Consider the following 16983-nt stretch of genomic DNA (forward strand, 5'->3'; position numbering starts at 1 on the left):
AAACTCATTACCCAGACAGCAGAAGCAAGAAAATCCTGGCATACAAGCTAGATTCAACCTGCATAGATTTCTGGTTTGGCCCCTTATTCCAGTGCAAAAAGACATAGAAAGATGCACCAGAGCTTTCTGGGTACAAACAATGTCTGCTTCCAAACATAACATTCAACCATAGTTATCTTGACTTGCAGATGTAGCCAACAGTCACTGTTCAAGAATGTTCAATTTACATATGTATTTATATTGATTTATAATATTATTTAGTAAACAGATTTAAGCTGTACAAATCGTTCAAACTTCTACTAGCCTACACACTGAATACAATAAATAAACATTAGCTTTCATGACCCTGGAAAGGATAAGAACCCCCATTGTAGCAATAAAAGCATTTGCTTGAGCTAGAGATACTGTACACAGCACCTTACTGTTTTTCCATGTTATACAAGGCAAATTACTGTTTGATTTATTTCATTTTCAGAGGTCATTGACCTGCTGACACCTGGGACCTCCTGACATGATTTCACACACATACCACTAAAAAAAAGCCTTAGTCATCAGGTCTTTCTCTCTCCAGCCTCAGCTAGACTATTGAATGGCAATCAAAGCCCACTGATTCTGCATTTTGCTGCTTTAATTCAGTTATCTGGCAGAAAGCTTCAGATGTCTATTGTTTGGGATAATAAGTAGGAACACTGCTGCCTAAGCAATGAAGCCTCTGGGGTCTTATTTAACTGTATTTCCCATTCTTTGATAACTAGATGCAGTAAATTACATTTACTCCCAGATCCCTGAACTCACAACTCTCTATTCACAAGCAACAGAGCCTGTTCCTGGGAAAGAAAAAACAAGCAGGGTAACTGGTAAGTCTCAATAGAATTTGATTTTTTCTTTCAGTAAGCCTGATCTTTTAAAAAAGAAAAGAAAAAACATGTTGGGGTTTCTGGGACTAATGACCAGCTATAGTTTATACAGGGGGAAACAGGAGCTAATGACTTGGTAAATATGGCATGTAAACTTTAAGAGACTTGTTGCATTTGTATAAAACAAGTACTGAAAGTGAGATCCCATAGGTTGAATGAGCTACTGTAAGATAGAAGTGTTTTGTTTTTAACAGTTGTTAATAGGCAGTCAACAGAAAACCTAATAATATGGTCTATCTATTTAAAAACACAAGTAGTAAGAACATTTATGTCCACAAGTAAAGTTTTTGTCAAAAATTAACCCTAACTTAGAATTGTGGGAATTCTAGAGAAAAGTAGCATATCTAATCATAATTGTTAACTATTTCCTAATGTACCACTGATTTCAATCCTATCCCCCACCCATGCACTCAGAATTTAGTTTATGTTCAATGGCACTTATTCCCATATAAAGTCTACATTTCATTGGCTTCAATTAATTTTAATGATTTGCTTGTATAAAACAGTCTTCGCATTAAATATTTCTCCCCCTTATAAACACTTAGATGGGGACTTGTTTAAAACTTAAGTTTGATGAAGCAATTTGAAAATTGTGATTTCTACCACAGGCTGATATTTAATTCTTTCCCTGTTAGAACTTTGTTTGTGACAGTGGACCCAAATATGTTTGTCTTAAGATTGATTGTATGTTCAAATATGCTGAAAATTAAAAGTAAACCACCAACTCTACTAATAAGTAGAATTAAGGAAGGATCGCCTTCTCATGAAGCCTAAGTAGAATACTACTTAGTTACATAGGCTAATAAACACAACTGATGCACAACACAAGCAAATCCAGAAGTTTCCTGAACCATACAATATACCTGAATGGGCCCAGATTCACAGAGATTGTGATTTTCAAATGTACCTGTCACTTCAACAAATCATAAATGAATGTATGATTGAAAAAATGAATAGATTTTAATATGAGAACCACAGTGTTTACAAATATGTAACTGTTCAGTCTGTTATAAATAAATAAATAAATAAATAAATAAATAAATAAATAAATAAGAAGTCCTTACTGGGGTTTCAGTATATACATTTCTTATTTTTAGATAGATTCTTGAGGAAATTTGGACAAAGGGACTTAGATGCAATTGGCTTCTATGGGACCTCCTTCAATGGACATCTAAATTGTGTGTTTGTGCAATGGATTGTTATTTTTGTTTTCTGCCTGTGTATTGTGCCTGGATCCCATCTTATTTTTGGTTTGTTGTGGTTCTTCATATTATTTTTGAAGCACCCACAGTCAGTTGGAATTGGGCAGTGCCCAAATTGAAATAAATATATGGTATCCCATTAAGTCAAGGTGCTAAGTACATAAGTACAATTTACTCTCTCCATTCTTGGTATTAAAAATATAATAGAAACCCAGAAAATAACATTAATCTTCTCTTTCATGGCACTCAAAAATTCTATTGCTAAAGATGGCCTTATTCCCCTTCCCAGAATTCAAGGGGGGGAGCCAAGCATTCAGATGAAAAGATAATCAGGGAAGGGCTTACCACTTACTTAAAAGAAGTCTCTAGTGCCCCACAGTGATATTTGATGATGCACCATCATTCCCAAGATTGTACAAAGGAAAATATGGCTGCCTGCATTATCCCCAAATCTCAGATATAGATGTGCCCAATGAGATCTGTATATAAAACAGTACAGAGCCTCGTGTGCCGCAGAGTGGTAGGTGGCAGTATTGCAATTGAAAACTCTTCCCATGACCCGAGTTTGATCCCAGTGGAAGCTGGATTCTCGGGTAGCCAGCTCAGGTCAACTCAGCCTTCTATCCTTCCAAGGTCGGTAAATGAGCACCCAGCTTGCTGGGGAAAGTGACGACTGGGGAAGGCAATGGCAAACCACCCCAATATAGACTGCCAAGAAAATGTTGTGAAAGCGACATCCCCCCAAAGGGTCAGACATGACTCAGTGCTTGCACAGGGGACCTTTCATCTTCACATATAAAACAGTGCTACTATTCTTTGAGTTTGCTTTAGCTATAAAAAAAAGCTATAAATTTGCAGGCCCTTATTAGGTCTTTTTGTCCTAGGAATATATGCTTGTTTGATTGACTAAATATAGTTAGTCTATGAGTGAATGAATGAGTGAAAAATCCTCATACTAATTACCTTTATGATACATAGATGGCAGGCCTAAGAATATATAGCGTGAACTAAGCCCTATTGAACTCAGTGGGTGTTCTGAGTTGAACATACTTACAGTAATAGGATAACAACATTAGTATTTGGAATATGATCATTATATATAAAATACGTAAATATTTACAATAAATGAAACATTCAAATTGTCAAGTGACTCAGAGTATAATATTGTATTGACAAAATCAACAGAATGGAGCTCTGGTCGCCACAATATGGACTGTTTTTTATAATCAATTGTTGAAAACAAACAGCTGTGGACATCAGCCTTTGTCATTAGAACTCGAGTCAGAACTATGAATTTATGAGGCCCAGGTATGCAACCTCATTTTCTCCAGAGATTTTGGACTACAGCTTCCATAACTCTGTCTACTGTTTATGCTGATTGGGGGATATACAGGTTGTATCCACCAAGACATCTGGAAGGACAAAGTTATGTGCATCTGCATTAGAATTTTGGTGTAATATGGCAAAACAATTTACAGAGACAGGCAGACCACTCTCTACACAATTAGGAAAGCAACAAAGTAACATATCAGTAGATTATTTGGGAGTGGGAAGGGGAACGCTTGGTTGACATCTATATTTCTGTAAACCTCCTTCCAGTTGCTTCTGTTACCTTTATCAAAGTCTTCATTTTCTTCTATCGCATTGAATCTTCCTTAATCATTAATATAAGTATTTTCTGATTAAGGAGTTGAAAATTTGAGACCAATTTATAACTTTTAAAAGATAATAGTGTGATGGTTTACCAGCAGTCAGTTGGTATCCCTGTATTAGATGGGAAATATTGCATTGACAAAAAGCTTGCATGAAATGTCAAAATTCATTGGCTAGGTCCTGATAAATTGCAAAATTTATTTGGTCACGAGAGATATATAGATAACATTGATTGTGGTGTTAGTTTCAAGCTGTTTCCTGTCTCATCCCTCCCAGTAAAGTTTCTGTATATTTTGGGATCAGTTAGTCTATGCATTGCCATCATTTGATGGATATGGTAATAAGTAACTTACACGTGTGAATGACCCATCACAAATATATGATCACAGAGAGTGATCATGGAATACAGTACTTTCCAAGAGTCCATGTAGGCTTTCTTTACCACATTTATTATGATCACACATACTGTGTTGCAGAGCTACTGTATGTAGAGTCATTCAGTGAGAAATTAAGTGGCAAGTCCACCTATGAAGCAGGCTGCACTCAGATGAGAAAGTGGAAGATTATGGTCTATTGATATTGATTGATGGTGCTAAAAGGCTTCATGAAAACTCTGCTAGTCCTGGGTTTTTCATTTCTGCTTTTTCTGTTTCCTTTTAAGCATTCATGTTGTTCTTAAAGCTAGGTGAATTGGAGTAAACATGGAACCCAAGATGCTTCTTTTTAAATTTAGGAGACAGTAAAACAAGTCCCCTCCCATTTGTTGAGGTATGCAGCTGGAAAAGTGACTCATGTGGAATTGTTTCTAAGAGGAACAATAGAAGCCTCAGGGAGAGGATATGGGTACTCTTTGCTGAATTTTGTAACTTGCAGAAAGCTAAACGATTCAGGAAGGTTTGCATTATATTCTGTATTTGCATCTTCTTCTGTTTCTGCTGGTGATGGGATAAGAACCTATATACTGTACAGCATTGAAGCTCTCACCACTGGAAATCTCACTGAGCTGCTCTTTGTGCTTCTGAGATTATGCTGGGCACAATAATCCCACAATTTCAAGCGTATCTTTGCTACCATGAAGACTAAACAATTGTTTTGTTAATTAAAGCTACGTTTCTTGGAAAGCTGCTTTCTTTGTCCCCATACCACATTCTGTGGCATTTCTGTAGACTTGCAGAATCAGTGCATATACTCAGCCTTAATAATGGTACATACATCAATGCATTTATATTCCCTGTCCATTCCTCATGGTGATGCTATATGTTGTGGATATAACATGCAGCTTTCAAGCTGTGCAGAAACTCCCCATGAAGTAGAACTTCATAGAAGTGATTCAGTTCTCAAGGAAATATTTGGCCCTTCTAGAGGAACTCTGCAGGTTGTTCAGTATCCCCACGTAACATTTGGTGTTATATGTCTTATTCCCCTGGTGTGGAGAATCAGAATTTGGATTATGACCACATTTACTATGTGAACTAATTCAATAATGTAGACATGATGGTAGACCTGCTTGTTTGTCACCTCCTAATTTGATAGGATGTCCTCTATACAGATAATATTAGGAAGTTATCCATTCACTGTAAAAGGTATGGCTAGTACTAGTTGCATCAACCATTATAAGATAACAACTGCTTGTCTTCACGGTTTGCATCTCTAACATAGGTTGCTTGGCATTTTAGAGCACAGCTTCTTTGGGTATACAGTTGTCTGCTTGTCTGTTTGGCAATTAACCATTCACATGCTTCTTGCTGTTGTAACAAACACTTCCTCTCTTGTTTCCATTCAAGCTTTGTACAGCATGGAAATTAATGTGGAGAAAGACAAACAAACAGGAGAGACCAAGATTCTCTCTACGTCCCCCATTGGCCCTGAGGCTGCCCGTCAGAGAGGAATCAAAGTCTATGATGATGGTACCAAAGTAGTCTATGAGATGCATTCTGCAGGCACGGTGGTAGAAAATGGAGTACATAAGTTAAGCTCAAAGGACGTAGATGAACTTATTCAGAAGGCGGGGCAATCAAGCATAAAAGGAGGGGCTATATCAATAGTGGATGGAAACCTCAGCCACATGAAGGAGCAAATTCTTTTTAAGGAAGCAAAACTAGAGATGGTGCACAAGCCCAGCAAAAGGCTTTCTGAGAACCCTCAACACCAAGCAAAACTCTCTGGGGATGAAATCCCAGAAGCCAGTGCAGATCACCCAGTAACAATGATATTTATGGGTTACCAAAATATTGATGATGAAGATGAGACCAAAAAGGTATTGGGCTATGATGAGACAATCAAGGCTGAACTGGTCCTTATTGATGAAGATGATGAAAAGTCATTACGTGAGAAGACAGTGACTGATGTGTCAACCATGGATGGAAATGCTGCTGAGTTAGTTTCTGGGAGGCCCTTGTCAGACACAACAGAGCCCTCTTCACCGGAGGGGAAAGAAGAAAGTCTACCCATGGAAAAAGTCCCAGGTACAGAAAAGAAAAAGCGCTGTCAATGCTGTGTTGTCATGTGACCATCTCTTCCTTTCTTCTTCTTCTTCCGAGCAGCTCCTGCTCCATCACTCCCTTAGACCTCACTGTATTTTTCTAACTGCAGTGCTGTGAACTGGAAGTGACTGCCTCCATTGCCTTGCAGTTGGTTTGCTCTGATTTTTCTAACTTGTCAAGGGAGATGAGTAACGAAACCATAAATTCTCACCAAATGCACTCTTTTAGGATTATTTTTAGCGGGTGAGACAAAAATGGGAAGTAAACAAAATGCTGTCCTATTTGAAAGAGATCTATCTATATATCAATATAAATATATAATATATGAACATGCATATGCATATGCATAATTGGATATGTGTAATATGCATATTTATGTATTGCATATATTTATTAAACTTATATACGTATATGAAGAATTTACTTTATATATCTAGCAGGTATGATCAACCTCCAAGGTTTTACAGGATTCCTAAGCTTCACATATGTGAGCCTTAAACTGCATTTTAATGTTGTAGGTTTTTTAAGACACAGGTTTTATTTTTTACTGGGGTAAGGGAAGGACGTTAGATCATGTTATTTTGAGATCATAATATTTGAACTTTTCTTCCCTAAAGAAAAGCTTTGTTCTAAATTGGGAAGCTGTTTAGTAAGACCTGTTCCCATGTAAGCCCCAATACAACTGTTGGGTCTTGTGGGTAATATACGGTGGGATCAACCCAACAAGCACCATGTTGACTGCAACCTTCATTTGTTTTGCTCAAATTTATGATGGGCTCTTCTATAAGGGTCATTGAAAGGAATGCATTTTGCACAGTCTCAGTGCTTAGCATTCCATGGGATTATATAGTTGGCTTCAGTGAGGCTAGTATGCATGCAAACGTGGATCAGAATTCAGTTGTGACATTATTTTGCAACACTGAAAATACCACACTGAATTCACTACTGACTGATATCACTAAAAACTGAGTTGAATAGTTGCCTAGGAAACTGGGAGTGATGATTTAGGGTTTTGTTATCACTGTTTTGTTTTGGCCTTATTTAAATCTTCTAGCTTCCCGTGTTGTGCATCTGCCCCTTGTCCCTACAGGCAAGCTAAAATGAGTGTGCCATGAAAATGGGTCCAGAGCTGCCATGATTAAATTATAGTCACTGATTTTACTTATTTGCCTTTCAGTAACAGTGCCTACATATGTATGTGGTCTGCTTGTCGGAACTGTGATATGTACAAGATTATTTTGTGATTTATATAAAATATGTACCTATAATAGTTGTCTTATGATCTGAAATTGCCCCAAAAGAAAACAGAAAAGTATCACTTTTTCTCAAGAGTAGAAGACCCCAGTTCTCAAAGTCTCTTTAGAGGTGGTTACATTTGCCTCCCAGAGAACAGAAAATCAAAGTAGAAAAGCTAGCATTTTTGATGATAGCAAGCATCCTATGGAGTATATAATCTTTCGGTGTTTCCTTCAAATAACAAGCAAAAGTGCCCAGTGGAAATGTTAGCTTCATATTAGTCTCATCAGAATCACTTTCTAAGTCCTTCTGCTTAAATGACTGGTTACTAAGGGCTCATCCACACAGCAGTGATAATGTGCTTTCTTCCCGTTCTTGACAGTACAAAAAGGACAGCCCCCACGACATACCTTGTCCCGCACATTGGCAATTATTGCTGCCGTCTGAGAAGATAGTATAGGTTACTTTTAGGGTACTGATTGGTTCTTCTCTTCCAAGGCTGGGAAAAAGCAGCTCTATAATGCCTCTTCTATAAATGCCAAAGAGGAGAAAAAGAGAAGTAATTATATTTTTCTCCAGGTAAAGGTTACCCCCACGGCCAGGAAGTGGGGCCCTCTTGCCCTCCCTGCTTCTTATCCTCCACCCCAGCTCACATCCTCACTTGTTTGCATTGCTCGTTGCACCTCATTCCCCCACACCATGCATTGCCTCTTTTGAGTTGGCAAAACAAGCTTCACTCGTTCTGAAGTTGGGTGCATACAAACTTAAGTCTTTATACAAATCAAACCGGTAATAACACAGGAACAGAGAAGTTGCCTTCGGCTTCTGCCACCAGGTTTGTCCTCTAATCTTTGCACAGGAACCTGCCAAAGCCAGGACTGTGACAACTCATGGGAAAAATTGCAGATCTGTATCCCAAATTAGACTGCATTTGCAGGAGAAGGGTGTCTGTGAGATTCAACTACCATTCACAGAACCTCAGTTCCACAAATAAAAATGCAGTGGGCAAGGCATTGCTGGTGCAAGCAGGATAAAGAGGAGTCTGTCCTCATGCACAACAAAGTAACAATCCCTCTGTAGTGAATTTTTGGTTTAAAACAAACCCTCCAAAATCCACAGCCCACAATTATTGCTGTCAGAAAGTCAGCACAGTAAATCATAGACGTATGTGTTTTCAAAACCTGAGGGTACTTCCTAAGTAACTTGGTTTCTGTTTTGCAATAGGAATATTTATTTCCTCAAAGTCCTGCATTCAGTTTAACATGAGATCAATATTCCTATGTCCAAGCCCACCCCAAAAAAGAAAAAAATGACAGTGAGATATCTGGTCTCTCTGGCAGCCACAACAAAAATGGCCATAGAGATGCCCAACCCTCCATCCAGATGGGAGAAAGGGGTCCATCAGTAAGCCAATTGGTCTCTAGCAGGTGCCAAACTCTGAAGGCTGCTCCTCCATGTTCAACCAAATGTCTACATGGGAGGACTAAGGCTGAGATAGCAGGGAAAACACTGCCTTCAAGCACCTTAGATCAGCTTCAGCCAGCCTCAGTAGCAGGCTGATAACAAGGTGGAGGATTCATTGTGAGGACATGTCCTCAGCAAATGGTTAGCGGGGCACCTTTGCACCATGGCATCCAGGACATGTGGATGAGCCCTAAGTATTAAGAGCAGGAAATTATGATTGACCACAAGAAGTAATGGTCTTGCCTTGTTTTCTTAAAAGTTCATCAAATTAGTTTTCATGTTCATCTTGAAGAAATGTTCTGCACATCGTAACTACCCATATAATTTAAACATTGCTCCCTTACTTGCTTTGCCTCATTAGGCATATTGAGACTTCGGAATATTTTTGCCCAGGATTGTCCCTGGGAAAAAATGAAGAATAGGGTTCTTGGGTTCACATGCTATTCCCTTTTAGCTTGTCAATGCCATCTGGACTATATAGCCATTATTTGACTATGAAATATCTTCTGATCATGAGTGAAAGTATTTCAGAGCTAAGATAAAAGAACCTATAGTCCTTCAGATATTGTTGGGCTCCAGCTTTCATCAGCCTCCCATCAGCTCAAGTTTGGGAATAATGGATATAGCTACAGGTATACTATTCCTGCTCTAAATGCTACAAAAAGATTCTATCATGCCAGGTTCTTTGGAAACTCGACCTTCACATTTCATCAAGATCACTATATGGTCATTCATTTCTCCCCAGAGTGAGATGAGCAGGAGAAAGCTGGAGCCTGAGGCATGTTGTTGCTCTCTTTGGGGGAAGATTTGAGTAGGCTTGTTGTTTCAAACAAGCATTGCAGTGAAGTTGTGGTAAACATGCCAATGTATTTTTTTCCAGTCTGTACTCTTCTAGATCTCTCATTTGAAGCCTGCTATGGTTGGATTCTGGGATGCTTTTCCTAATTTTTAATATCTAGTGGGTATGATCAACCTCCAACATTTTGCAGGGTTCCACTTGCCTTTGCAGTGGTAATTTTGGGCTGCTACAGATTATAGGAGGCCTCCTTGAGGGTATTATTTCTTAAAGTCTCAAACAGAAAGAGGCATATGCTGATGGAAAATAATGGCCCCTTGGTTACAGGAAACCTGCCAATGATCTGAGTCCCCCTGGTATTTCTTCTGACAGCGGTATCCATGAAATTTATAGTACATTATAATTTAAGATTTCTAGTGGCATCAAAATAATTTCAACAAAGGAGGAATTTCATGAATCTATGGAAGGGTACTAAACCAGCATTTATCTTGCTGGAGACTGAGGTTGTCTTCTACTGTGTACCTATTCTCTTTTGGGTGGTACTTTTATTGCATTAACTCTTAGTTTTTAAATGTCATGTTGAACAACAATTTTCCTCTGAGCTCTTTTCTTTCTGTACCACTAAAAAAGATGTCCCTGCCTAGTAACTTTTCAAATGAGGAATACCAAACGATCTCCAGTGAGATTTGCAAAACCATATCCCAATCTTAAATGCATTTACTTGGCAGTAATGTTGAACTAGAGTTCAGCTGAACATACTTTCATACAAGCATGCTCAGAATCATAGACTTAAAAGGGCAGATCAGTTCACTGAAGGATACATTCTTTCATGAAACTTTTTTCCCCATAAACAAAAACTGTTTTTAAAACCAGAAGGTAGTCCTCATTTAGCAACCACAACTGGGACTGGCAACTTGGTCATTAAGTGAAGTGGTCAGTAAGTGAAACCGTAACTGTGCTTATGATCCTACTTCTGCTTTCCTTTCCTTTGCAGACCGGCGAAGGTCGTAAACACGCAGATTGGTCATAAAGTTACTTTTTCATCACCGTCGTAACTGAACGGTTGCTAAATTAGGCAGTCACAAGGATTACCTGTATTCCATATCCAAATGATAAAATAAAACAAATCAGATAAACTAATAAAAATGAACTTAAAGTTGCACAACTAGTAGTAATGTAATACTATACATTTCTACAGAGAAGTAAATAGCATCACTATTCCACAAATGAACATAGTCACAGACCAATGAACATTTCCTTACCGAGCCCTATATTTGATAATGTATTAATAATGATTCTATTTCATTATTATATTATTTATTCTTCTTTTAAATGTGGTGTGGTTCATTTGATCGGCAATCTCAATTTTTGTTATGTTGCTATATTTAATCTTCCTTAGTTCAATATCCTTCACATAACCTTTCAAATTATTCAGTAAATGTTAGTGAAAATGTGTAAAAAGTGATAATCATCTACAAGTCCTGCTAACATCATTATTGCCTAGATAATACTTCGTTATGTTACCAGTTGGGCTAAGTATTTCTTTGCAAATGAATGGAAATTTTGGGAGGGAGAAATTAAAACAATTTCACTTGTTTAACATCAAAATGTACTTCAAATAGTTACAGGGATATCTGAGGGCACAGCAAAGATTAAAGTTTAGAAGCAGAGCACAAATGTAACACTGTTTTCTGATTGAGCAGAGTACTTTTTGATTTTTGGTTTATCTTTAATAAATAGTCAGAATTCCACATTCATTCATACATGCCATGAAGGTTAAAGTAAAATTCACATGTAATCTAAAATGGAGAATATTATTATCTTCTTATTGTTGAAAGCTTACTTCCTCTCAAGTACTACAAACTATTGAAAAGAATAGTACTGATCTTGCTGAATTTAAATACATATTCCACTAATATCAACAAATAAGTCTTGAGCAATATAAGTGCATCCCTGCTGACTAATTTCCTTTCAAAGATTTTTAGGACAACCCATTGATTTTTTTTTTCCTTATTGCCTGGCTTCCAAGTTAAGTTAGCTGCCCTTGAGTCTATGATCATCAGGAAAAAATTAGTCATGCCTTCAATCCCAATGATTTCAATAGGAATGAACACTGTAATGTTCATTATGCCTAATGAAACCTGCAGTCCAGAACAGTTAAAATATAGAACATTGTACAGAGGTGAATAGATAGACTATAATTCAAACTTCTGCAAGAATCTGATCACCTTTCTTCAGCTAGGGCCTTGCATATGTGTTAGCACTGGAACTCTGAGATTTCCCACTGTAGTCCCAATACATCTGGAGGATGTCAAGGTGGGGGAGGCTGATCTAAGGGGCTGGCATTAAAGTTCAGAGTTCCTTTTGAACATACATTTGGAGAATGTCTTCATATGAAAATGACTAAAGCAAACCAAATGAGAACTAGAAGCAATCAGATTAGCATATATATATTTAGATGAAACTAGACAACCCAGTGACCCATTGGGACATCCTTTAAGAGGAAGTTAGTGCAGTCTGATGTGACCAGAATGAACATTAAATTTTAGGCTGACCACATTTTTTTTACCCAATGCTGGACAGTCCCCTGATCATCCAAGAGTATATATCATAAATAGAAAAATAATTGTAGTGGCAAACGAACTTCAATAATAAGTCAGTATTTACTTACCTAAATAGATAAACAGAATGACCATGGGTGGGCAAAAAACAAGTGGGAGTGGGAGCGACTCCCAACTTATTCCGGCTTCCCCAATGACGTTGCTTGTGGGAAGTTGGCAGGGAGCGTCAGAAATCATGATCACGTGACTGTGGGGACACTGCAATGGCCACAACTTTGTGAATAAAACTGTTCTGAACATTGTGGAAATTTCAATTCCACAGGAGTAATGGATCCTGGATTTTTTACACATTCTTTAAGTTAGCAGATTTTAGGTACCTTGATTCAAAAATTGTTGCAGTATAATGCACCGTTTGGGCTAACTTGAGGGTCCAAACAGGCAAACACAGAGTTTTAGTAGTATATAGATCATCTGTTTACTAACCTTGTTTGCACATTATCTACTATTCTTTCCTTTCAGGAATAAAATAGGTCTGAAAACGACAAGTATATAAAGCAAATAATTCAGAGAGAGTCTTCATGCTGAGTTTTCTAAGGATTGGCACGTTCTAGATTACATGTGTGTCTCTTTAATAACACTACAGCTCTAATGATTTCCCCTAAATAATTATGGGAATTGTAGGCTAAGGCATGTATCCACAGTTCCATTCAAGAAGTCTAGTTTTCAGTTGCATGTCTATCTGGAGAACTCAGATGTCCTTTGAGCAAGTTTTCTATATGTTTTAAATTTTTGCCAGGATTGAACAGTATCTTGGCAATTCCAGCACATACAGATACTTTAAACAAGACACACAAGCATGCAAGGTCTAGATTCATGACAGTTTGGCACAATGAATATTTAGCCTTAACTTTTGTAATTAAATACAAAAAATGCAAAGGAAAAAAAACTTTTCAGTATGTTTTCCTAAGGTACAAGTAATCTGTACATTTTTTTATATTTTGTATTTTCAATCTTTTTACAAATTTACCTTAGTTTTCATGAGGATTCTTTTTCTTGGTAAAATCATAACATCCTTTTCTGAATATATAGAAAAAGAAAGAAACATAAAATGCCACCAACATACTGACCAAGTATCCGCTTTCAAGTAAAGAAGAATCAAAGCAGAAAGAAAAGAATCACAGGGCTGTTTCTCATTTAGTTTTCTCTGGCTGATGTACTGTATTGTATACGTTTACACAATTCCTCCATTTTGCCTTTGTGACACTTGCTAATGAATCACAAATATAGGTATAATGTGCCATTGGACAGATTGCCTTAGCTCTCCCTTTATTTTAATGTTAATTCTTTCCCTAAATCTCCACCTTCCCTCTTGCCAAAATGCAGGCTGCATTCCAAGCTGTGTGAGCACAACATTCTCTTTCAGTCTCTTTTTTGATCCATAAAGGCAGCAGTCTCTCTCAGAAACAGAAAGGAAATGGCATGGGTATAGCAGCTAGGAGCCTTGGTCCAGCATGGCACAATATGTAAGAAAGAAATGGTGTGTTACACACAAGAGGTCTGCTGGGGATGTTATCACATTATCATGCAGTGTGATAGCTGTTCTGTCTTACACTTACTAGAGGCATTCATGTTGTAGACACCAAATAAACAGCCGTTTTGTATGATGCAAAGAGATTTTTTTTACCATTCTTGAGACTGGATGCAGAAGTGTGATAACAGATCTGTTCCTGCTAGGATACATTGCTCTGGTTGGACATTGAGTATTTATCCTCATAGCAAGATTAACAGATTGTTTGATAAGTGTATACTAAATAAAACAGCTGGTAGATGGTATAATTTAACAAACAGAGCCAAAAAAAACCCACCCCAGACTCATTTAGGAGCATGAGGACTATATTTCATAGTATTGTAAAGTGACTTAAGGATGATATATCAGCAAAAACTACAAACTGTGGTTAAAAAAAGATTTTGTGGCTCTGGCTATTCAGCCTGGTAACTTTGGGCTTTGTGCTTCTTCAGCAATTAAGCATCATTAACGTAAATCTGGGAATTGGGTTTTTATTTATACATTATTTTACAATCCTCTCAAAATGGATATTCTGGGGAGAAAGGTGGTGCTAGTCTCACCTGAAATGAATTCCAGATTGTTCCCTTCCCAGTGAACTTTGTTTCTGGCCTCGAATTCTGGGTGGAGGAAAAAATAAATATCAGCCAGGAGACCAGTTGCAGGGGAAACAGACCCTCAGAAGAAAAATTCATAAGCCTCAGCAAACTTTAGAGAGCTATTCAGTGTTGTTGCCTCAGAATTTATATGAAAGATTGTGTTAATCAAAAGCAAAACATGATCAGCCCTAGATTGCCCTCAAGCATTATTTTCCACCAATCAGATTTTTCTCAAAGGTGTAGCTGCTAAGTAACAGATCTTACCACCTACCTAAAAACTTGAGCCACAGCTCTGTTAAGACATTTTCTCTTCAGAGAATTCCCCCTGTACAGAAGATTTAGTAAATGACAGAGTGGGGCAGTATCTTCTGGCCTCCTCTCTACCATGCACATTGTAGTATTTGTGCATGAGCAGTTCTTGGCAGGTAGAAATCCCATATGACCAGAAGTTTCAACCTACCCACTAGCAGCCCCTAAATGCTTCTTTGAAGATGTCCGCACTCAGTATGTGGCTATTAGGGTATGCAACCAGGGAGCGGGCTAGATGCTGCTGCCCAGCTCTGTCCTCTGCACTGTACCTTTGTTTTTAGAGTGCATGGTTGACAATGTCTATGGTATTTGAATTTGAGACCATAACTCATAGGTTCAACAGCATCCACCAGTGGGGTGCAACAGAAAGGCCTCTCCAAGTTGCTGTTAAATCCAATCACAATTCCTGCTTAATCAGAATTTGAAACTAAGAGTTAAAAGGAGAACATTTAAGAGCTGTAATGTGTGTATTAGCCCCTAGGTGATTTTTGCGCAGCACCAGAGTCTCAAGAAATTTGTACATGTGTATATCACTCCCCTGTTTGAGTGGCAGAGTTCAACATGGGAGGCTGCAATGTGTTTTACAATCAATACTAAGCCCATTGAAATAAATGTAAGACCCGTGCATTCAAAGACAATGTGTTTAGGATTGTAGCCATTCAGTCCAATCCTATTTATTCAAAAACAATTACTACTGATTTTAATGGAATCACATTTATGTATGTTTTCTCTGGATTCAGCAAGTCCCATTCCTGAGAGAATATGCATAAAATTGCAGCTGATTCTTTGTACTTTTACTTAGAAAGAGATGCCATTAAATATGAGTGTTGTACAGAAAAAAAAAGTATCTTTTAACCCAGACTGTAGTAGGTGGTACCATTCATAGGCCCAAGCAAGAGAAAAATCCCCATAAAAATAGCTGCTGCTGCTGCTGCTGCTTTTTCTCAGTGGTAAGCAAAATGCCATGTCAAACTCAAACCTTCTGAAAGATTTTCTGTGTGCTGTAAATAATTGCAGACTTCACAAAGAGAGGCTCAAGAAAATGTTGTGTAAAATGCAGCTTTCTGGCAAATTTAGATTGGACTGAATTGGTTTTTTTTCTTCCTTTCTTTTTAATGCGTAGCTTTAGTAGCTCAGTTTCTTGGTGAGCAAATGTAAATAAGATTCCCATCTATGTGGAAAAGAACAACTGTAAATTGTTGTGCTAAACTACTGGATTAGAATTGCTGAAAATAGCTGCTGTCCATTGTAACCTGAAGTGTACTTTTGAGATTGTATATGCTTGGAGGGTGGGGTGGGGGGCTCTTCGGATTAAAAAAAAGACACAGACCAAAAAAAATGAAACCTAACACTGCCAGCAACAGCCGTAACCGTGGCTACTTTCTGGGGTCCCCCCCTCCCTTCTCTCTGTATAGTATTAAACGAAAATAAAGCTGCCTTTTCACTGCACCTGTACCTGTGTCTTTGTCCTCTTTTTTCCTCTGTAATTCTCACTTTTCCTGGGGCTCTATAATCTCAGGGAAGTTTTGCATCAATACGATTTCACCCCATCCACTAAACTATTAAAGTACTAATCCACATTGCCTCTCTCTCCCACTTCCTTTCATTTCTGCTACTTTATATTTCTGTTCATCTGGAACCCCACTCAATGCTCTCACTCCTCATGAATCCACAGCATACGTTCTCATGGGGTGGACTCTGCATGAAATGTTCTTCCCACAGCCCGGGTTAGGGAATGAGCATGGAAAGATGAGCGTACCCCCCCCAAAGGGGGAGTCTCAGGGCCACATGATTTCTTTTAGATGGACGTACCTAATGTTTCTGAACTGTACTCCTAAAACATGGGAAAGCAGAAATATCTGTAACATACAAATACAGGTAGTCCTTGCTTAACGACCGTTCAAAGTTACGACAGTCTAGAGAAGGGTGCTTTACGGCCCATAAAGCACTTCCAGCTGTCGTGAAATGTGCCACATGCACACCCCGCAGTCATGTGACTGCATTTCAGGCCCTTGGCAACTGGCTCACATTTATGACCGGTTGCCAAGTGCCCCGTGCCCCGCGATCATGTGATCGCCATTTGCAATGTTTTCTGGCTTCCTGAGAAAGTCAACGGGGAAGTTGGCAGGGAAGTTTGCAAGTGGAGGGGACAGAGGGGAGGGGAAACCCTTCGGCAGGCTGAAGGAACAGAGCTCAAAG

At 38.3% G+C, this 16983-nt stretch overlaps 1 protein-coding gene across 4 annotated transcripts in view; it reads left to right on the forward strand.

Moving 5' to 3' along the window:
- Positions 1-16983, forward strand: part of PALM2AKAP2 (PALM2 and AKAP2 fusion) — a 245171-nt gene that overhangs the window by 119134 nt on the left and 109054 nt on the right. For 3 of the 4 annotated variants that reach the window (XM_063294958.1, XM_063294956.1, XM_063294957.1), the window contains exons 6-7: positions 756-857; positions 5557-6237. In XM_063294958.1, coding sequence (XP_063151028.1) covers positions 756-857; positions 5557-6237 — 783 coding nt within the window. The remainder of the gene's footprint in view (positions 1-755; positions 858-5556; positions 6238-16983) is intronic. The other variant, XM_063294960.1, reaches the window with a different exon arrangement.

Source organism: Candoia aspera, chromosome 2, assembly GCF_035149785.1.
Source record: "Candoia aspera isolate rCanAsp1 chromosome 2, rCanAsp1.hap2, whole genome shotgun sequence".
In the NCBI taxonomy this organism is placed as follows: Eukaryota; Metazoa; Chordata; class Lepidosauria; order Squamata; family Boidae; genus Candoia; species Candoia aspera.